Source organism: Dermochelys coriacea, chromosome 3, assembly GCF_009764565.3.
Source record: "Dermochelys coriacea isolate rDerCor1 chromosome 3, rDerCor1.pri.v4, whole genome shotgun sequence".
Classification (NCBI taxonomy): domain Eukaryota; kingdom Metazoa; phylum Chordata; order Testudines; family Dermochelyidae; genus Dermochelys; species Dermochelys coriacea.
Genome location: NC_050070.1, coordinates 2,613,939 through 2,637,596, shown reverse-complemented (window position 1 = coordinate 2,637,596; position 23,658 = coordinate 2,613,939). Strand labels below are relative to the sequence as shown.

General features: G+C 44.6%; 1 protein-coding gene across 16 annotated transcripts in view; it reads left to right on the top strand.

Annotated features, from left to right (window-relative positions):
* Nucleotides 1–23,658, top strand: part of ASXL2 (ASXL transcriptional regulator 2) — a 236,576-nt gene that overhangs the window by 110,774 nt on the left and 102,144 nt on the right. For 10 of the 16 annotated variants that reach the window (XM_043509989.1, XM_043509988.1, XM_043509986.1 and 7 more), the window contains 2 exons: nt 3,452–3,611; nt 4,448–4,534. In XM_043509989.1, the coding sequence (XP_043365924.1) occupies nt 3,452–3,611; nt 4,448–4,534 (247 nt within the window). Of the gene's footprint in view, nt 1–3,451; nt 3,612–3,965; nt 4,043–4,447; nt 4,535–22,367; nt 22,429–23,658 lie in introns of those variants that run through there. The other 6 variants (XM_043509997.1, XM_038393797.2, XM_038393803.2 and 3 more) reach the window with 3 other exon arrangements.

Sequence of the window (23,658 nt, the reverse complement as noted above, 5' to 3'; positions counted from 1 at the left end):
TCCTGAACAGACCTGACTAGCATACTGTGGCTGGAGGTTGTTTCATCAGGTGTTTGGAATTCAAACAAGCCTCAGTTTCCTTTTTTGACTCAGTGTTGTGACATGGAATATTTGTACATGCCTTGATCATCCAAACTGATCATCCTGCCTGGCAGACTCTTGCTCAAGAGCTTGAAAGATACGTTATCAGCATTGTGGCACTGAGCGAGATGCAAGTTGCTGAAGAGGGTCAACTGACTTAGGAGAGTGCTGGGTACACGTTCTCTCCTGAAAGGGATGCCCACCAAACCAGCTGCATGGCACAGTCAGCTTTGCAATCAGAAACAATTTTCTATCTTGTTTGGACATCCTGTCTATCAGTGTAAACGACAGACGGGTGAAGCTCCAACTGCCCCTGAGAGGTGGATGTTACGCTTCACTGATCAATGCTGATGCACTGACAATGACTAACTCTGAGGGTAAGGAGCAATTTTATTCTGAACAAAATGATCTGATCCAATTGACTCCCTATGAAGACTACATCATTATTTCAGGTTACTTTAATGCTTGTGTTGGCTGTGATGATTCTGCATGGCATGGCGTACTTGGAAAACATGGCATTAGCAACATGAACAGCAGTGGCCTACTTCTGCTGATGACATGGGTCAAGCACCATCTTATAGAATCATAGGGTTAGAAGGGACCGCAAGAGTCAAACACTGTCTTCCAACTCCTCGACAAATGCAAAACAACCTGGATGCACCCTTGCTCACATCATTGGCATTGTGTTGGTCCAACAGTGCTATCTGACATGTGTGCATAACTTAAATATTATGGATAGCTGCTTGTTGGACTGATCACCATATTGTTCAGTCAAAGCTTTCCCTCTCTAGTCAGCTGAAAATGTTAAAAAAAAAAATATTAAAAAACAGTCACTTATAGGTAAATATTGCCCAGCAGAAAGATCTGTCAATCTCAGAACAATTTTCAAAGTAACATAACAGTAATAAACCTCCATCTTGGCATAGGGAAAATTCACAAGCTAAAACAAAAGATAATCTAATACATTTCCTTGCTATTACTTACAATTTCTGTAATTTTAGATGTATCATTTCAGTAGGAGCTGGATTACCTGCTTGGTCCCTCTCGCTCTTTGTCTGAAGAGGGAACATAAAGAGAGCACAAACAACAACCTCCCCCCTACTCCCCCAGATTTGAAAGTATCTTCTTTCCCCATTGGTCCTTCTGGTCAGGTGCCAAATAGGTTAATGGAACTGATTAACCCCTTACAGGTAAGTGATTCTGTACCTCTGACCAAGAGGGATTTGATGTTACTGCATACATAAAGGTTGTTACCCTTCCCTTTATATTTATGACAGACAATTACAGGAAACATGTTGCAAAAAGATGTTAACAATAATAATGAAAATCCACACCAGAAGAATCATGAAACCTGTTGGAACTAACTAGCATCCTTGTGGTAATTCAGGCCAAAAAAATATATATATGGTCATCACTAAAGGGCAGTCTGTGTGTGGAACTTTCACTCTCTGTGCCGTAACAGTTGTATGGGTAGTCAGGACTTCGGTCTGCAAGGCTGTCATTCTGGTAGCTTTCATCAGCACGAAAACACAGATGCGCGCGCACACACACACACACACACAGTTATAATTCAGTGAATTTGACATTTGTTTTTACAAGGGACTTGGAGAGCTGCCAGGTCCACTTCTGCGTCAAACTATGTCAGTATATTACTGGTCATTATGGACTTGATCCAAAGCCCACTGAAGTCAGTTGGACTCTTTCCATTGACTTCAGTGGGCTTTGGATCAGGCCCTAGGTCCTCTTCAATAAAGGAACTTTCTCCCTGACCCAGGCAATTAGGCTTTCAACTTAAAACACACTCCTGCCATGAAGCTTAGAAACCCTAGTTTGCCCTTCAAACATTTAACAGTTGTTGTTTTATTTGTATCTGTATTTTATTAGCCCCTCGGAGCTCCAGTCATGGACCAGGACCGTATTTATGTTAGGTGCTGAACAAAACACAGGACCGAACTTTCAATCTATGTATAAGGCAAGAGACAACTGATAGACACAGACAGATGGGGAAGCACAAGGAAACAATGAGACCATACTGGGCAATCTGATAAGCCATGGTCTTAGCACACCAGCTGCCCAAACCATTGTAAAGTTGTTTTTTAATAGGCATCACTGCAAAAGAGAGTTTTGAGGAGGGATATAAAGGAGGACAATGAGGTGGCTTTGTGGATATTTATGAGAAGCGTCTGCCAAGTGTAAGAGGCAGCCTGGGAGACTACATGAAAGGTGGTTGTTTAAAAATTGAAGTGAGCAATGAAGGCTGGCATCAGTATTTGATTGGATGTGGGAGTTAACATCTGGATAGGTAGTAATATGGATTTTAAAAAATAGTCCCATGCAAAATGGTCCCCTCTCCCCTGGAAAAAATGTGAAAATTGTGCTAAATCCCCCATCTTCATCAATTACTTTTTATGGCTCATCCGCTATTCTCCTTTTGGTGTCAAGTATGAGGAGGTAGCTGTGTTAGTCTGTTTCCACAAAAACAACAAGGAGTCCGATGGTACCTTAAAGACCAACAGATTTATTTGGGCATAAACTTTCGTGGGTAAAAAAACCTACCTTTTTTACCCACAAAAGCTTATGCCCTAATAAATCTGTTGGTCTTTAAGGTGCCACTAGACTCCTTATCCTCCTTTGATAAGTTAATCTCTTTGGATTCTAAGTTCATCAGGGGAAGGGGTAATGTCCTCTTCCTAGTTGTTTGTAAAGCACTTTGCACACTTTTGATGTTATATAAATAACAAAATTATTATGTTGGGTGGTGGAGGAAGATTTATTATCCTGGGCTAGGTGCTTTCAAACAGACAAGGAATGGCCCCTTTCCCAGGAAAGCTCACAATCTAAGGCCAGACATAGTGGTTAGAGAGCAGGAGTACAACCCATAAAGAACTTGTTCAAGAGAGACTTACATCTGCAGAAGGAAGGTGCTGTGCACGTAAGCTCAGAAAGCGCAGTGTAAGAGGAAGAACAGAGACAGTTATACAGGAAGCTAACAAGTAGTTAAGGTTAGTGGTGTTGGTGGGCAGGTGGGGATGTTGGAATGAAAGAGCAACAGGTATGTAAGGAAGGCAAAGCAATTGAATGTGGTGACAGGAAAATATAAATAGAGGACCTGATGAAAATGACAGGCAAGATAGAGGAGTTTAGTGGCAGCATTTTGTATGAGCTGTTATAGGGCAATGTGGGTGTGTGAGAAGCCAGAGAAGTGGATTGTCTCTGACATCACTCTCTGCTGCATAGAAGAAACCATTGTCAGTGCTTAGTAAATAATACTGAAACTCTCTTCCTTTGAGGTTCTTTTGGTTTCCCATAAATTTTTTCATGGAATTGGAGTAGGTCACATTGACTCCGCCTGTTTTTCTTTCATTTGCAGAAGGATGTTCCAGATGGATTAAAAGAGCTGTCTGATGGCTCAGAAGAGAGCAGTGATGCGCAGTCAGACTCTCAAAGCTCGGAGAACAGCAGCAGCAGCAGCAGTAGCAGTGATGGTGGCAGTAACAAAGACAGGAAGAAAAGCAGATGGAAAAGGAAAGGTAATTTTCCCCTTCAGAAGTGTCTTTGCCATGTGTTAGGCCTAAAAGTGTCTGCAAAAAGCACTGAGACTGGTACAGATCACCTGTTGCTTGCTAAAGAAAAACTACATGAAAAGCATGCTTTCCCCTATCTTGTTCATGTCTGAGCTCACCAGATGAAGGAATGTTTCCTTCATGTTGCACCATGCTCAAGATAGCATTTCCTGGAAAGGCATCTGCATGTAGCAGTTTGTGTTTGGGAGCTCTGTCTTTGTCACAGTCTAGTATGTTATGCTACAAGCCCAGACCATAGCAGATATACATCCTCCCCAGTGCAAGCAGACACCAACCTTCCTCCCCATCCCCTGCATGCAGGAAGACAATGCCTTTAAATTCCAGCCTCACTGGGTGAGACGGGGAATTCCAGTTGCTGGTGAGTGGTGGTAATGCCGGTGAGTAGTGGCGGTGCTGAAAATCTGGGGCTGAAAATTATCCTGCTTACCAGTCCAAAAAGTATTGGACTGGCCCTGCTGTAGTGTTAGGGGTGCTGGAACAATTTTTATAGTGGTGGGGTGCTGAGAGCCATTGAACCAAACCATAAACTCTGTGTTATGATGGAATCCTCTTCGATCCAGGGGGTGCAGCAGCACCCCCTAGGCCTCTAGTTCCAGCACCCATGTTCAGTGTTTTTCTGTCTTGCCATGTGCCATGATACTGGATCCTATTTAAAGCTTGGACATTGCCTAATTTATTATATGTTCAATATTTTGTTGAATATTGATTTATGTATCCTGTCAGTAATTACACACAAATTAAAGAAAACTTAATTGTCCCTTGATTGTCATTTTTTCTCCCAGCAAAGTCATTGGAGTCCAATGCTGCTGGTGATATCACAAGCAATTCCTGTTACCACTGTCAAGAGCCGCTGCAATGGCTCAATGAAGGTAAGTGGAGGAAATATCATGTTTTACCATCTGTTTTTTCCTAAACCTGATGTTTTCTCCACTTCATGACACCATTGCAGCTCCTACTGTGAACTGAAATATGCCATGCTATGGAAACGTAAGAAGCAGAGACTATATATTGTGGTCGTGTCTAGAACTCTCATCCAAGCTGAGGCTCCAGTGTGCTAAGCACTGGACAAGCATTTGGTAAATGATACTCATGCCCCAAAGAGCCTGCATCTAAAAATGTGATGTGGGGGGATGGAAGGGTAGGACGGGGTAACAAAAATAATAGAATTTTTTAGTTCAGACGATCTGGGTGTGCAGGTCTCAGGCAATCAGCGTTCTGATCATAACTACCCACCTGCCTAGCCTGTTTAGGCAAGCTGGTCCTGCTTAGTAGTGTGGACCATGTGTTACTCTTGAATCTGTGCTATTTCCCCAAATAATGCTGCCTCTCAATATTCTTTGTCCAAGCTAAGTGAAATGCAGAAAGATAACAATACTATTTTTTTAATTCAATTTTAATTAAGAAAGGAGGTGTTCATAACATAGGTAAGGATTGTTTTTGAAAGATAGCTTTTCATCTGTCTTTTTAAATAGTTTTTGGGTTCCATTTGCTGTTCATATCCAACACATCATTTCCCCCTCCTTCCTATTTCTTTTTTCACGCCTGTTATGCAACCGTATTTTACAATATTCTTTTCTCATCCTACCACATGTGATTACGTTCTAGACACTGAATGCACTGTGCCATATCTGCATTCTGTTCCTTTCATAAAAGTTTTTCCAACCTTAGTCCCAGACTTGTTGTTTCACGTGCAGTGTTGTCTCAAGCATGGATGTGCTGAAACATGTGCCTTACATATTCTTAGAAAGAAATGTGTCAGCAAAAGTGAACTGAAACAGACCAGTGTGTGGAAGAACTACAGTAACTAGTTTGTGTAAATGCAATGGCTGATCTTTCTTTGCTAGCTATTTTTTTATCTGCTGTTGAATCATTTTGAGAGGTTTTGCCTGGATCTTCAGCAACGGGGTTATGTCTTTATTGATTTTGGTGTATTAAGGGCCATGGGACTCAGTTCATTCCAGAAAATGCAGTTCTGTGGCCAATGGCTCTAATGAGGCATAGAGAGCACAACTTCATTGCAGCATAGCCATGGTCAGGAGTACGTGTGTGTTCTGATAATTGGGCCTACAGATTTACCCTAATTGTGAGCTCAATTGTAAAAAGTATATAAAAGTTCATAAGATATTGCAGCAACATATAACAAATGTTGATGGAAAAAGTTTTCAGTAATAAATGTTATAAACAGGTGCAAGAAAACGATACAGAGAAGCAAAAAAGGCCATGTTAATATACCTCAAGGACAATGTTGCAACCGTGTTTGTTAAAAACAAAAGATATGGAACCAGAAATCAGTGAACCAGAATTGATGTGTTGGATATTAGGCCTAATGGGTGGACAAAATATAACGCAGGGATGGGCTATTCCACCCTATCACTTCCTTTTTGGGTCTTAAAAGAAAGATATTTCAGGGTGGTGGGCGGGGGGAATATGGAAGAATAGACGGAGGCTACTGGAGCAAGCTTTACCATCGTGGTTGCCACACCCACTATTTCCTGTGACCCCAGACCTTCTTCATCCGAATCCTGAGGGATGTCCTGACCAGACCGGGCCAGAGAGAGGGATCCAGATAACATTGCCACCTCTACTGGCTCCATCTGAACCCCAAACATCTCCTGAGATGAGATGGGACACCAGTTATTGGGCATAATACAGGGATAACTGGATGGAATTTAACGGTCTGTGTTTGTACAGGAGGTCAGAGTAGATCACAGATGGGCAAACTATGGCCCGCGGGACCCTTCTGCCTGACCCCTGAGCTTCTGGCCCGGGAGGCTAGCCCCCGGCCCCTCCCTTGTTGTTCCCCCTCCCCCACAGCCTCAGCTCACTGCTGATGCCATGCTCTGGGCGGCGAGGCTGCGAGCTCCTGCCTGTCCTGGTGCTCTGGGCGGTGCGGCTGTAGCGCCGCCAGCCATCAGCGCTCCAGGCAGCACAGTAAGGGGTCAGGAGCAAGGGGGGTTGGATAGAGGGCGGGGGAGTTCGGAGTGGTGGATAGGGGTTGGGGGCGGTCAGAGGGTGGGGAAATGGGGTTGAATGGGGGCAGGGGTCTTGGGGAGGCAGTCAGGAAGGAGGGGGTGTTGAATGGGGGCAGGGGTCTTGCGGAGGCAGTCAGGAAGGAGGGGAGGTTGAATGGAGGCAGGGTCTTGGGGAGGCAGTCAGGGGCAGGGATTCCAGGGGCAGTCAGGGCACAGGGAGAAAGGGTGGTTGGATGGGGCAGGAGTCCAGGGGGGCAGTCAGGAATGAGAGGAGGGGTTGGATGGGGGGGCAGTCAGGGGTGAGAGATCCGGGGTAGACAGGGAGCAAGGGGAGGGGGGTGTATGGAGCAGGGGTCCCGGGGGGCCGTCAGGGGGTGAGCAGTGCGGGGGGGATTGGATAGGGGTCGGGGGCCACGCCTGGCTGTTTGGGGAGGCACAGCCTCCCCTAACCAGCCCTCCATACAATTTCAGAAACCCGATATGGCTCTCAGGCCAAAAAGTTTGCCTACCCCTGGACTAGATGATTGAATGGTCTCTACTGGCCTTAAAAATATAAGAATCTTAAACAAGGAAGCTAAGTTTAGTGCCCAGAATAAGGTTCCAAGACTCAAAGAAAACCTCTATTTTAAGAAATCTAATCCTTGCTTCAAGGGAGGAGCAATTTTGCCACCTAATGTAATGTTTCTTCAGCCTGGGCATACTGCGGCACTGAGAGGCCAGTGATAAAAGACAACACTTGGTTCACACCCTGAAGCATGAAATCTAATTGCTTGGGCTTGGCATGAAACTTTCCCATATTAAACTTTCCCCTGGGTGTACAACACAGGGATTTTGCACCTTCCTCTGAAGCATCTGGGTGTTGTCACTGTCACAGACAGGATATGAGACCGAATGAAACACTGGCTGGTTTGATTCAGTATAGTTGACTCAAACGCCCAGTATGAAGTAGCTGGTGACTTGTTCCCTCTGAATTTACCCAGAACAGGGCGCTCAGCATTTCTGCTACTTCATTTCCCTCAGAGGAACCCAGCTACATCTAGTGACAGGTAGAGCATACAGGATTTATTTGGCTCTGGTATGAATGGGTCTGAGGTGATACCTTTTCCCATCACCTCTGAAAATCAGATCCTCAACTTCCCCCCCCACTTCCAGTCTAAAAATAGATTGTGCTTTCACTCAGATGCTAAGGCCACCGACAACATTCATTGTCCCAAGGACGTTGAAACAGATGCAAGTGACTTCTCATCTTTCCTTGAGTAAGATAAATTCCATGCTCCTTTTTCCTTTACCCCATAACAGCAGTCATCATTGAGAGGACTCCTTAGATCACCAGGACGAATGGAACCTGTTCCTAGTGATACACACAAGATTACATCTTATGCTGTTTTGCATCTTACAAGTGCAAATTAGAGCTAGACTTTAGATCCTCTTTATCACCAGCTCTATGGTAACTATTATTCTTCCTAGCTTTTATCTGGATCTTGCCTATTATGGCCTTAAAGGTAACAGCTGCCAAACTCCAATCACAGGATGCCAGTCAACACAAATTAAACTTTTTGATCTGGTTGCACTAGGACTTTCTGTTGTAACCCAAAATCTAAGCTGAAGAAAAGTACCATGAGCTAGAAGCAAGCTATGAAGATTAGTTTATGCTGCAGCCTATGACTGCAAAATCATAGCTGTACTTTGAAATGCTTCTAGGCACTGGATGTGGCTAGAAAGCAGTCAAGAAGACTGAGAGTATCTAAGGCAATGGGTATTTTGCACTCATAATAAAACAGAAGTATGATCTCTACAGTTTTAGTACAAAGGAGCTTCATATTTCCCTCTGGCCCTGATATAATTTGCAGAACTAGAATGTTATGAAATGGTTTACTCTGTTCTGTAGATACGTACTGTCTGCTACAAAAGTCTCCCATTTTAGCCATGCTGTGGTTTTAACAGCCAAACCCGTGAGTATGTTGAAAGAATATTTTTTAATATAATTTTATTCATGTATTTTAACAACTTTGTACTGAATCCTCTTGTTCCAGAGCTGGTCTGAACTTCATGTACCTCTTGGTAAATCTCCACATTTAAACCCAGCAGCTCCTACAACAGTTAGTTTGAAATAATGCTACCCTAAGAACTTCAACTTCATCCGTGCATGTGTTAGGTACTCTTTGTAGATTGGGCCCAAGTAGCTCGCTATATGTGGGGGGTGAGGGGTGGAGAGGAGTCAAATCAGTGAGCTAGTTCCTATACTGTATAAATATGTTGCTTTGACCATGTCACCCCTCTCTTTGAATCCCTCCACTGGCTTCCCCTTCTCTATTGCATCAAACAGAAGCTGCTTATATTCACTTTCAAGGATCATCACTGTCAATCCCCAGCCTACCTGTCATCTCTTGTTCGCTATCGAGCTGTCAGTGGGCTCACTTCCAATCAGTTGATGATGCAAGTCTCCATTGCCCATGTGTTAATTTTACAAACAAGCATTTTCATGCTTTCTTGCATGCTGCCCCATCATGCTTGGGGAGATGCTCCCCTTACACATCCACAAAGTTACCTCTTTATCCACTTTCAGATCTTTCCTCAAAACTCTCCTTTGCTGTGATGCAGGTTTAAAAAAAAAAAAAAGTGAGAATGGCTAGGCTGCTGCTGTGCTGAGGCCACTTCCTACCATACTGACGAATGCTGCCTGGTGGTTCATTTGTACTCCCTTGTCTTTTTCTATGTCCATCTGTTGTCTCTTGTCTCTTACTTAGATTGTAAGCGTTCTGGGGCAAGGACTGTCTTTTTGTTCTGTGTTTATAGAGCTCCTTGCGCCATGGGTTCCTGGTCCATGACTGGGTCAGAAAAAAACAGTTTGTCATGCATTTTCAACTCCTGTGTTTCACAGACCTGCTTACTGCTTCATTCCCACTAACAGTTCATTGAATCTCTTCTTACATCTCTCCAATAATGTTGCAGTTCTGTCACTCCGGAAGACTTAGTTATCAGCTAAAGGTGCTGTGTCTACCATAAGAAACTTTTCCTAAAATTTCAAAAAATTGCTACCACAAGTTTAGCTCCAACGATGGCAGCATTGGGGTGGGAGCCCAAGTCTAAACAGGGCTCCAGGCAGATGCTGGTATTTTAGGGACCGTGTAAATGAACATTATCCAGAGTGGCTCTATACAATGCAGTGATTACATAGCTTCCTAGAGACCTGTTTACAGGTGGGTTCCTACCATTGCTACCACTGGTATGAACAAAGCAAAGGAGACTAGTATCTGAAGAAGAGCTGAGATCTGCAGCCTCCAGGTGGAGGTAGAGTGTGACAGTCAGGCATTGCATGTTGGTGCATTTCTGGGGTCTGACTGAGGGACAGTGTTTTTTTGAGGGAATTGAGGGTGCATTTTATTTTCCTTTCATTTTCTCCTTTCCGCCCCCTTGATAGTTGAACTCCAGATCACAGCCAAAAAGGGCTATGGAGAGTGTGCATGTGTAAGGGTCATCTGCCTTTTCCCTTTACCCATAGCATTCTGCTCTAACCCAATTCTCATGTAAATTGTTCCGAGTATCTGTTTGAAGGATTATTTGGTGGTTTTCTTTTTTGAAAAAAAAAAGAGGTATGGGAATCATGATAAAGAGTAGCAAAGCAAGCCAGCAGCTGGTAAAAGCTTTCTCTCCCTTTGTGAAGCATGGTACCTCTAACAGAGGTGACTAAATCTGTGTCTTAGAAATAGAGGTGTCATGCTAGCTCCATTATATAAGGAACTGTGGTGAAGATGTGGACTTGCTTCTGGTATACAGTTGTATTGCTTCATCCTGCCAGAATGGCAATTCAGGAGCAACTTCCGGATTCAATTGCATAGACCAAGGGTGACCTGACATGTGACAATCTAGACTGTCCCCCTACTGTGTGTGTACACAGATGGGGTTAGAAGAAGCTGCAGCTTCCATCACCCCTTTTCTGATAAATCAAGGTAGCCCTGGTGTCATCCATGAAGTCTTGTGTTAACCATACCCTGGCTAGAAGATAAAAAGTGGAAATGATAATCAGCTAATTGGGGTAAGTACTGAATAAACAGAAAGGCAAGACTAAGTGAAGAGGTGACCAGGACTTCATGCTAGGATTCTCAAGGGTGTCTCAATTCCCACTGAAGGGCATGGTGTATAACTGACTCTTGCGAGATTATATTGCAAACTCTGTTTCTGCATAGGTTTTGTTATACTCCATATCTGACCTTTCCATATGTTAATTTGCTTTATCAATGTCCATCAAGCTTCAGACATCTGACTCATTGACTTGTTGAATTCATACAGCTTGGTAATGTAAAAGGTGACCTAAGTTTTGTTTGTTTTTTTTCTTAAATTGGGCTTGTGCCCCTTCTTGTTTCTGATGGATAAAGAAAGCCTAAAAGTATGAGTGGAGTTTCTTTTAAAGCTTTTTCCTGCTTGTTGTCAACCCCTAGAGCAAGGTTCTCAACTTTTTATATCCCATTACAGCCTTTAACATGTCTAGACTGCTGTGGATCTCTCTTGCTATTTAGCAATATGGAAAGGACAGGGTGGTCAAAGCTCCCAGACTGAGAACCTGCCTCTGAGACATCAGCAAGGTCAACTATAGTCTTTCCTGGTGTTTCTGGAAGACCTGTCTTGCAGGCTATGGATGGTTACTCCTTCAATTAAGGGACAGGAGGTAAGGGCTGTTAAACCGGTTCACCTTCTGTGGGCAGATGAGGTTTGACTAAAATCCCTTCTCTCAGCTGCTCAACTTTCACTCTCTTGTGGTGTACCTATTTCATTAGCTCTCCAGGATTCTATCCGATCACGAGGGACGTGATCGTTCCCCTCTATTCGACACTGGTGAGGCCTCATCTGGAGTACTGTGTCCAGTTTTGGGCCCCACACTACAAGAAGGATGTGGATAAATTGGAAAGAGTACAGCGAAGGGCAACAAAAATGATTAGGGGTCTAGAGCACATGACTTACGAGGAGAGGCTGAGGGAGCTGGGATTGTTTAGTCTGCAGAAGAGAAGAATGAGGGGGGATTTGATAGCTGCTTTCAACTACCTGAAAGGGGGTTTCAAAGAGGATGGCTCTAGACTGTTCTCAATGGTAGCAGATGACAGAACGAGGAGTAATGGTCTCAAGTTGCAATGGGGGAGGTTTAGATTGGATATTAGGAAAAACTTTTTCACTAAGAGGGTGGTGAAACACTGGAATGCGTTACCTAGGGAGGTGGTAGAATCTCCTTCCTTAGAGGTTTTTAAGGTCAGGCTTGACAAAGCCCTGGCTAGGATGATTTAACTGGGACTTGGTCCTGCTTTGAGCAGGGGGTTGGACAAGATGACCTTCTGGGGTCCCTTCCAACCCTGATATTCTATGATTCTATGATTCTATGATCACTTCCTCCAGGAACTTAATAAAATAGTAGGCAAGATCCCATGGAAAGACCAATTAGGAAGAAAAGGAGTCGAAGGGGGCAAAAAGATCTAATATTAGAGACTCACCATCAAGTTACTCTGATGCAGAGGAAAGATAAGCACAGGAGACCAGTATGTCTGCACAAGGAGCTTTTAAGCTATCTAAAAACCAAAAGGGATCCACAGAGGAAATGGAAGGAGGGGCATGTCACCTAAGGATGTATACATGGGAAATGCATGAACATGTTGGGACAAAGTCAGGAAAGCTAAGGCAAGGAATGAATTACAACTGGCAAGAAATGTTAGACACAACAAGAAGGGGTTCTCCAAATATATTAGACAAAAAAGAAAGATCAGGGATGGTGTGGGCCTGCTGCTCAATGGAGAATGTGAGCTGGTAATGGAAGATAAGAAGGCAGAACTGCTCAATGCTTGCTTTGCTTCAGTCTTCACACAAAAAATAAAGTGACCAGACAGCTAATGAAGTTACCATAAACAACGAAAGGGAAGAGATGCAATTTGGGTTAAGTAAAGAACATGTCAGATCCTCTGCTCATTTGAATGAATTCAAGTCAGCAGGGCTGGATGTTAGTCACCCCAGGGTGCTGAAGGAATTAGCTGAAGAAATCTCAGCACTACTGGGAATAGTATTTGCAAACTCATGGATGACAGGCGAGGTCCTGGAAGACTGAAGAAGAGCTAACGTAGTGGCCATCTTTAAAAAGGCATGTAAACCAGTCAGCCTGGCTTCGATAGCTGGGAAGCGACTAGATATATAAAACATTCCATGTGCAAACACCTGGAGGACGAAGGGGTGATTGCTAGCAGCCATCATAGCTTTACCAAGAACAAATCATCCCAAATCAGAGAAAAGCGAGCAGATCGAGGGACGTGATCGTTCCCCTCTATTCGACACTGGTGAGGCCTCATCTGGAGTACTGTGTCCAGTTTTGGGCCCCACACTACAGGAAGGATGTGGATAAATTGGAAAGAGTACAGCGAAGGGCAACGAAAATGATTAGGGGTCTAGAGCACATGACTTATGAGGAGAGGCTGAGGGAGCTGGGATTGTTTAGTCTGCAGAAGAGAAGAATGAGGGGGGATTTGATAGCTGCTTTCAACTACCTGAAAGGGGGTTTCAAAGAGGATGGCTCTAGACTGTTCTCAATGGTAGCAGATGACAGAACGAGGAGTAATGGTCTCAAGTTGCAATGCGGGAGGTTTAGATTGGATATTAGGAAAAACTTTTTCACTAAGAGGGTGGTGAAACACTGGAATGCGTTACCTAGGGAGGTGGTAGAATCTCCTTCCTTAGAGGTTTTTAAGGTCAGGCTTGACAAAGCCCTGGCTGGGATGATTTAACTGGGACTTGGTCCTGCTTTGAGCAGGGGGTTGGACTAGATGACCTTCTGGGGTCCCTTCCAACCCTGATATTCTATGATTCTATGAAAAGTTGTTCTCTTTTCTCTTTTGCCACATAGGGCAGAACAAGAGGCTCAAACTACAACATAGCAGATTTAGATTAAATCTCAGGAAAAAGTTCTAACTGTAAAGAACAGTAGGACAATGGAATAAACTACCTACAGAAGTCATGGAATCTCTTTCACTGAAGGTTTTCAAAAAAAGAGGCTGGATAGCCATCTGTCTTGGATGGTTTAGACACAACAAATCCCCTATCTTGGCAGGGGGTTAGACTAGATGACCTTTGCGGCTCCTTCCAGCCCTATGACGTTAAGGTACATTACGCTACAGCACACTTTATTTTTGACAGTGCGTAGGCAGGAAACCTCTCAGGCCTTAATACTTATAAAGAAGCAAAAAAGGGAACAAGCAGCGTTCCCTGTAAACTGTGCACACATGTGGCTGTGCAGCAATCTTTTGTATACCACACATCACAAACTGTGCAGCTTCCCGATTGCCTCCCATGACCCCTTGCAGAAGTGCTTTGGTCTCTGCAAAGAGACTCCGGGGAAGTGGAAACCTGTTGCTCTGTTCTGAAGCAGCTGGAACCTAGCCTGATTGTCTGTCTGACCTGTGCCTACCCCCATGTTGTCTTGGCATGGGTGTGGGAGACCTGCCAAGTGGTGGCGTTGATCCTGTCTCTAGAATGCCTCTTGTTCCCTTGGGCTGGCCCACTCCTGCTCAAACAGGCTCTTCCCTTTTCCCTTGTGTTCCCCACTGGCACTTAGGCTTCCATGCTTTGTCGGCAATGTATGGTGCCAGGAGCTTCTGATTTTATAAATGGAGTGAGGATTGGATCTTCCTTATTCTGCTGGAGCTGCTCTTGTGTTCTGGACCAGTGCCAGCTAGGGGAATGGGCCACACCGTGTATGTGTGGGCAGGGTACAGTGTCAGCAGAAGAGTAAATCCTGTCGGTGGGGGAAAGGGGCATGGTACGGTATCAGCCAGAGGTATAGGCCCTGGTGGGCATGACAGGGTTTGGTGTCAGCCGGGGGAGAGAGTCTTGAGGGTGTGTGGGGCTTGGTATGGTGTCAGCCAGCAGAATGGGACCAAGGGGGGTGACTCGGTATTGTCAGCCAGGGAATGGACCCTGGGGTGGTGTGGGGTAGCTGGGTATGGTGTCAGCCAGAGGAACAGGCCCCAGGGGATGTGGCTGGGTACGGTGATGCCTGGGGATGTTGGCTGGGCACACTATCAATCAGGGAGGAGGGCCATTGGGCGCATAAGGGAGTGGTTAAGTTCAGCCAGGCAGGTGGGCCGTATGGGGTGGCCAGGTAGGGTGTTGGCTAAAGGCATTGGAGACTCTCTCTCTCTCTCTCTCTCTCTCTCCCTGTGCGCAGGATGGGCTCTTGGGTGTGTAAGGGGGTTGCGTTGGACAACAGTTCCCTGTGGTGGAAGTGTTTGGGGCCTGTTGTCTTTTGGGGGCCCTCCATCCTCCTGGGCTTAGCCATGATACCATCAGTCCTGTCTGGGGTGGGGGTGGGGAAGAGTGCAGATGTTGCGAGAAAGTCGGACAGTGATCCTGATCCCAGAGAGTCTTATTAACGTTTCCCTACACCACCCCATCTCTCTGCAGCCCAGAAGTGGATGTACGGGGTGGGCCTGGACACCAATGTCTTGCCTAGTCCCCTTTGTAGTTTGTGTGCTCTACCATAGAGATATTTTCTTCTCAGTGACTGCATACAATTACAGCAATGCAGCTGGGAGTTAGTTCAGTGTAAGAAGACTTAACAAAAAGAAATTGGATGATGACAAACTGCAGCATCTTCACCAAATTGCAAACCCTATTCTTCTACTGTGACGCTCCCTTCCCGCTCCAAAAGAGTCCAGCATCTGCAGACTAATGTGGTGATGGGAAAATTTATAAAGCAAACATAAGAATGGCCATACTGGGTCAGACCAAAGGCTTTTCTACACTCTGAATTGAATTTATTAAAGTCGACCTGTAGCCTCCGATTTTACAAAATAGATGGTGTATGTCCCCACTATGCACATTCCGTCGGCGGAGCACATCCCCACTACCATGGGTAGCATTGACTTACAGAGCGATGCACTGTGGGCAGCTATCCCAGTTCCTGCTGCCAATTAGAATTCTGGGTTAGGCTCCCAATGCCTGATGGGACAAAAACATTTTTGTGAAGTGTTTTGGGTACGCATCATCAGCCTCCCATGATGCACTTGTCTCCTCCATTCCTCCCTGAAAACAACGGCAAACAATCATTTTTGTGCCTGAGCCTGGCAAACTTGTGCAGATGCGATAGCATAGCAAGCATGGACCCCGCTCAGCTGTACGCTGTTGTTGTGAGCATCACAAACACCCCTCGCATCATCCTGTGGTATTTGCAGAGCCTAGCCAGGAGCAGCAACGCAGAATAATGCGATGTCATGCAAATAGCCGTTCTGGAACGGAGCAATTCGCACATACTGACAGTGGCAGCCAGGCTTGTTGACACAGTGGAACATCGCTTCTGGGCCTGGGAAACAAGCACAGACTGGTGGGACTGCATCATGATGTAGGTATGAGGAGCAGTGGCTGCATAACTTTCGAATGGGTAAGGCCACTTTCATGAAACTTTGCTAATTGCTTTCCCCAGCCCTGAAGCACAGAAATACCAAAATGAGACCTGTCCTGACAGTTGAGAAGCAAATGGCGATTGTCGTGTGGAAGCTTGCAATGCCCGACTGCTGGCAGTCAGTCGGGAATCAATTCAGAGTGGGCAAATCTACCGTGGGGGCTGCTGTGATCCAAGAAGCCAAGGCAATCGGTGAGCTTCTGCTAGCAAGGGTAGTGACTCTGGGAAATGTGCAGGTCATAGTGGATGGCTTTGCTGCAGTGGGGTTCCCTAACTGTGGTGGGGCGATAGACTGAATGCACATTCCTATCTTGGCACCAGACCACTTTGCCAAAGAGTACATAAACCGGAAGGGCTACTTCTCAATGGTGTTGCAAGCGCTAGTGGATCAAAGAGGCCGTTTCACCGATATCAACATGGGATGATCGGGAAAGATACATGACACACTCATCTTTAGGAACTCCAGTCTCTCCAGAAAGCTGCAAGAAGGAACTTTCTTCCCAGACTAGAAAATTACCGTTGGTGATATTGAAATGCCAATAGTTATCCTTGGAGATACAGCCTATCCCTTGCTTCCATGGCTCATAAAGCCATACACAGGCAGCCTGGACAGCTGTAAGGAGCAGTTCAACCATAGGCCGAGCAAGTGCAGAATGGTGGTAGACTGTTCCTTTGGATGTCTAAAGGGGCGCTGGCGCAGTTGACTCACTGTTAGACCTCAGCAAAAGACCTCCTATTGTTGCTACTGCTTGCTGTGTTCTACATAATTTCTGTGAAAGTAAGGGGTAAAAGTTTCTGGTGGAGTGGGGGGGTTGAGGCAGATCGCCTGGCTGCCAATTATGAGCAGCCAGATACCAGGGCAATAAGAAGGGCACATCGAGGCATGCTCCAAGAGCCTTTGAAAACCAGTTTCATTAATGATCCAACACTGATGTGACAATTCTGTCTATTGTTCCTTACCAGCCTGCCCCCTTCGTATATACTGCCGTGTAAACTAAACCACCACCAGCCACAGTGTGCACAGTGAATAAAGAGCCTCTTGTACTCAATTCATGCATTTTTATTATGCTAACAAACACTGAACAGAGACAGCAATGAATAGCAATGATAACCAGGTAAGGGCCTGATAACACAGGGAAGGAGGGGTAAGGACAAATAGCTTATTACAATTGCACTGTCTAGCAATCAGAGCCATGGGAATGACAGTTTTTTGCTCCATGAACTATTCCCTGGAGTTGAGTTCAAGGGATAATGGAGCTTCCTCTCTCACCTCCTCCTCACACCCTCCCCCCCGCATTCTAGGACATCTGGGAGAGGAGGATATGGAACTTGGGGAGGAGGACAGCTTTTTCATCATTGGGTACAGCGGGACTCTAAGGTCTATCTGCCTTTCCTGCACTTCAACCAGATGCCTCAACATGTCTGTCTGCTCCCCCATAAGCCACAACATCTCCTCTTGTGTTATGCTCTTCTTCCCTGCTTGCTTTCCTGCCCTCTTGGTCGACATGCATGCTCTCTGAGAGTGTGAGCCTCCATGCATGCAGCTGGGTCCTGTCAGCCTCAGAGGAATGCATCAAATCACAGAACGTCTTCCCTTGTCCTCTTTTTTTCGCCTTCTAATCTGGGACAGCCTTTGTGCTGGAGTGGAGGAAAGCACTCAGAGAAAATGTTGCAGCTGCAAGAAAAAGCATACATTGTTGCAAACAAAAGGTTAACTGTTGCAATGAATGAAACGATTCACAGGAGTAAATACATTCCCTGAGGTACTCGGCCAAATTTTGTGATTTAAAAGAGCCTGCCAGTAAGGTACAACACATGGCAGAGCGCTGGGCAGCAGTTTTCGGTTTGCAGGCAGGCATGGTAAACACACACGAAAGGATAGGCGGTGTGAGGGCACACCTGGGGAATTTTTTAGTATGGAAACTTGGCACATAAACAGGCTTTTCCGGGGAGCACCCTTTGCATGGCTGCACTGGCTGCCACTGTATCCCTCTTGTTTACCTCAAATTAAACATTAACCACAATTGCATTTAACCCTGTAGTGTTGTTACAAGCGTGCACTCACCAGAGGTGCCTTCCCCGCCATCACAGTCCCGCACCAGTGGGTCCTGGGAGGGGATTGGCTCCAGAATTAGGAAAAGGTCCTGGCTGTTGGGGAGAATGTATCCTCCGCTTACTTGCTGTGCATTCTCCTCCTCCTCCTCTTCCTCATCAACAATATCCTCCTCGTTGTTGCCGGAGGCCACCTGGGTCCCGTGGGAGGTTTCCACAGAGAATGTTTGGGGTAGTGGTGGGGTTCCCGCCTAGAATCGCATGCAGCCGCTCATAGAAGCGGCATGTTTGTGGCTCAGCACCAGAGTGACTGTTCGCCTCCCTTGTCTTCTGGTATGTTTGCCTGAACTCTGTTGTTTTCACATGGCTCTGCTGTGTGTTCCTGGTGTAGCCTTTTTCCGCTATGTGATTTTGGCATCGATGTCAGCATTTCTTCTGCTGGTTCAGAACTCTGCCTGCGCAGACTCTTCTCCCCACATAGCGATCAGATTCAGTGTCTCCTGTATGCTCCACGCTGGAATGCGTTTGCCTGATCTGCTGTGGTGGTGATCAGCGTGGAGAGTTCAAACACGAAATGAAATTCAAAAGTTCCCAGGGCTTTTCCTGTTTACCTGGCTGAAGTGCAGTGGAGTTGAAAGCGCGGTCCAGAGCGGACACACTGGAGCACTTTGGGACGCCTCCCAGAGGCCAAACAAGTCAAAATATGCTGTGCTGTGTCTACACTACCCCTAAGTCGACTCGGGAAGATCGAATCTAGCGCTACTCCTCTTGTTGAGGTGGAGTACAGGCGTCAATTTTAAAAGCCCTTTAGGTCGGCGGGAAGGGCTCTGTAGTGTAGACAAGCATATTATAAATTTGACGACATAGTGTAGACCAGCCCCAAAGGTGCATCTAGCCCAATATTCTGTTTTCTGATAGTGGCCAATGCTGGGTGCTTCAGAGGGAATGAACAGAACAGGGAATCATTAAGTGATCTATCCTGTCATCCACTCCCGGTTCCCAGGTGTTTTTGTGAGATGCTCACTGTCTGGTGGGCATAGGAGCCGAGATCAATGAACATACACATAGTAATAAATATTTTAAGGTCAGTCAGTAAAAACACTGACAACTAACTGTTTGGTGCTCCATGCCCAAAGGTCTCTGTGTGTAATAAATCTACATGAAACTGAAAAATTAATGGTTAGGGTAGGCACCCAGAAAAATCTGAAAAATGGAATGGGAAATACCCCTTGTTTGGTCTTGCACAAAGAGTCTACAAGACTTTTGCTGGTGTTTAATGTCACAGGACAGAGAATTTCAGCCTCATGTACCCACAGTGGAAACGGCCCTGCCTCCTGTCCTGTATGTGATTCATGACAGCCAATACTGCAGTCTCTCCCACTTCTGCCTGCCTTCAGGACAGAACGCAAAGATGTTGCAGCAGCTCTGAGTGCCCCAAAGGATCTTGGTCTGAGGGAGGAGACTGCAGATAGCCGTCCCTGTTTAACTTACTGCTGGACTATTGTTGCTAGAGGTCTGACCTCGAGATCTTGGACTGGGAATCTATCATACAATGTGGCAGAGAGCTAAGAATCGAATACCAGAAATGTTATTGAGCAGCTTCATCTCTCTGTATCCTGGTTTCTCTTTGTGTAAAATGGGGGTAACATTTGACAACCTACCAGGACTGGATTGGAGTTAGTTTGCAAAACACTTAGAAGATGAAAGGCACTATAGAAATTCTAAGTATTTATTGTTCATTTTATACTTAGAGTGCTTTCTACAAAGCAATTCCTGCAGAGTTGTTCTACTTGTTTATAAGGCCACGTCTTTGCTGGAGAAATTAACCATGTAGCCACTGTATGCCGATGTGAAAGAGCTCTCCAATCAACATAATTGAACCACCCTCAATGAGCAGTGGTAGCTATGTCAGTGGAAGAGCGTCTCTCTTTGACATAGCGCTGTCCACATCAGCACTTCTGATGATGTAATTTATGTCGCCTGGGGGTGTTTCTCTCACACCCCTGAGCAACACAGGTTATACTGAAAAAAGTGCCAGTGCAGACATAGCCTACGTAATTGAAGGTTTTAAAGTCCTGTCTGAAAAAGTGGCACATGTTGTGTTTTCCAAATGACTGTATAACCAGATGAATTTATAGTTACCCTAGAAGTGCTGATTGTGAGGTGATGTCTAATAATAATACTTAATACCTTTCGTCATCTTTTTTTACCTGAAAGTGCTGTACAAACATGAGCTTAATCATCCCAACACCTCTGGGAGGTGTAAGCTTTTTTACAGGAGATAGTTTAGCAATACTCTTATTTGGCCTGTCACCAATAAGCGTGTGAAAAGAGGAAGTTGTTAAGAAAAAAGTTTAGAGGATTTGGATGTCCAGAGAGGAAATCATTCTAAAATCAAGTGCAGTGACTTTTGGGATTACATTTATCATTTAAAAACATAGCTGCTCTTTATTTTCTCTCCCTCCTGAAGATTGCGTGTGATGTGACTGTCAGTATGTCAATGCCGAGGGAAGGATATTTTTAACAGAGTTGTAAAAAGAACAGTGTCCTTAGCACAAATTTACCACTATGTCAATGGATGAGGCCCTAAGCTCAACCTTGGAGCTCAACTGGTGGTAATGTAGATCAGCTGCAAGGGGGGGGAGCACTGTGGTTTGAGCACTGGCATTCTAAACCCAGCATTGTGAGTTCAAGCCTTTGAGGGGGCCATTTAGGGATCTGGGGCAAAAATTGGGGATCGGCCTTGCTTTAGCAGGGGGTTGGACTTGATGACCTCCTGAGGTCCCTTCCAACCCTGATATTCTATGATTTTATACCACTGTATCTTCTAGACCATCTCTGAGCATTGCCATATGGTTCTGGTAAAAATGTCAGCAACTGGCTTTGTCCTCTCTGTGCAAGCACTCCCGATACTGGCCATCAATGGAGCCACTGTGGTGGTAGTGCAGGAGGGAATGATTTTAAGAATGATGCCAGTGTAGCCACAGCCCTAGGTTCAAAGGCTAGAAGCCTTTGGGAAAGGTGCAATGTGTGTGACCTCCTACCTCATCCCTAGCTGACACACTGGAAGCCAAGTCCTTTGACAAGTTCCAACTTGTTCTTACAATGTCTCTTGCTTCTAAATGTTTGCGCACTATAAAGACACAAGGAATATTTATAACTATCAGTGAATTTGATTGTCAAATGTTTCTTTTAAATATACTAACGTGAGCTGTAGCTCACGAAAGCTTATGCTCAAATAAATTTTAGTCTCTACGGTGCCACAAGTACTCCTTTTCTTTTTGCGAATACAGACTAACACGGCTGCTACTCTGAAACCTAACGTCGTCATGTGCACTTTAAAAAGGGAACTTCAACTCCTAGAAATTAGGGAAAAGGCTTACAAGGTCATGGAATTAATCCACATGATTGTTCCCTATAATGTCCTTTCCAGGGCTTTTTCCAGTCATGTCTTAAATGACCCCAATGATAGGGCCTCCATCTGTTCCCTTGAGAGAGGATTCCACAGGCTAAAAGATTTCACTGTTGGGAAATTTTTCCTGATATTCAACCTATAGTTTCATTTGATTTCTTCCAGTTAGTCCTACTTCGATTCCTGTGTATCACTCCACATAATTCCTCTCCTTTGTTGTTTACATCCCTGCAAATACTGGTAAACAGTTATCGTACCCCTCTTGGACATTGGACCAAGCTATACATATTGAATTAGTTTACTCTTTCCTCAACAATAAATACTTCCAGCTGTAATTACTCTCGCTCTTCTCTAAATTCATTTTTTAAAAGAAAAGTATTTTTCCTTGGATTATAGCTGGCACAAAAGGAAAAAGGTGTGAGCAGACTGTATTAGAAGCACAATTGCTAAGTTTATTTCTTCTTCACAGAGACACAGCTGCAGATCAAAATCACTGGGAAAAGAGGTATATCCTATGTAAAGAGCAGCAACAATCCAACAGCATGACTGACCTCTATGCCCTGTTTGTAGCCATCATACAGTAGCAATCTGCAAATTTACTTGAGTCAACTTCATATCTTTTGAAAAAAGTTTAGAATCCCAAATCATTAGCACTGCATATTTATACACTTCAAAATGATAAATATAGCTACATTTTTATAGCAAAAGGTTTGAAAATCCCTTCTTCCTTTATTTACCTGCCAAGTCCCAAGTCCAGGATTCATTGTCTCCCGTGCAAGAGTTGACAAGATCACAAATGCTGGGAGCATTGGAGGAAACTGCTCTCTTCTCTGTTTTAGGTATTGGATGTCATCAACTGAGGCAGAGGAAACATGGAATCCTGAACTTGGGGCTTGGCAGGTATGTAAAGGAGGAACTGATTTTCAGACATTTAAAAAAGACCCAAATCCTATATTACTTATTTTTGATCTCTCAGGTGCCTCATGCTGTGGTGTTCCTGCCCTTCAGTTTGACAGATTTAAACATCTATTGGATGTGCTTTTTGTAAAAACTACAGACCCAAGTGAAACAAAAAAATTAGTTGCTTCTTACCCTTAAGGTGGCTAGATTCAGGCAGTGACTGGCACCTGAAAGAAGCAAAAGAGAAAGAGTGCTGCTATGAGCAAAGAGCTGGAACTGAACCTATGGTGTTTCCAATTAATTTCCAGCAGCAGATGTTTCTCAGCTGATCATAACAGGTTAGTTAGTTAGTTTTTATTCCCATTGTACAGCTCTCTGGAAGCACAGACAAAGGCACTTGTCAAGACCCCTTTGTTGTCAAAGATTGGAAAGTGGGCTTCCCTCCTGGCAATTGCCTGCTCTAATCACTGGAGAATATACCTAGCTATGTAAGGCGAGATGCTAATGTAATGGTGTGAGCACAGCCTAGAGAATCAGAACTCATGAGTTCTAACCCAGATGCTGGTACTGACTTGCAGTGTGCTTGGGTAGTAAGTCACTTGGGCTGAAATTTTCAAGTGACCGCTACTTTTGGGTACATCAGTTTGAGTGACCAGCTAGAGACACATAGGGCCTGGCTTTTGAAGCGCTAAGCACCTGCAGCTTCCTTTGAAGCCAACTGCAGGTGTGCATGCTTGGCACCACTAAACATCAAGCCCTAATGGGTAAAAGTTCGTTACCCATAATTCTAGGTATTTTTGTAAATTTTGGCATCAGTCTCTCTGTATCTCAGATACTTGTATTTGACATAAGTAGAATAACGAACAGTCCTGTGTGGTAGGTGTGAATATTAATGAAATAATGTGTCAAACTCTGGTTGGTAAATTCATTCAACCCCAGTAGGGGTAGAAAAGTTGCACAGACATAACCGAGGGTGCAAATTTCCCCGGCTCATAAAGCTCTTTGAACAAAAAAGAGGTTATTAATGTAATGATGTGACTATTTGTCCTTTAATTCCAAAAGATTGCTCTGTCAATAATTTCTGTTTTAATAAAAATACTGGCATTCACTTTTAATAGAAATTCTGCTTTTTAATAAAATGTAGTTCCTAATACTGAATTCATTATTTCTTGTCTAGATGTAATTTCCTAAATACAAAGGAATTATGCCCAGCAGCTAAGACAGAAAATA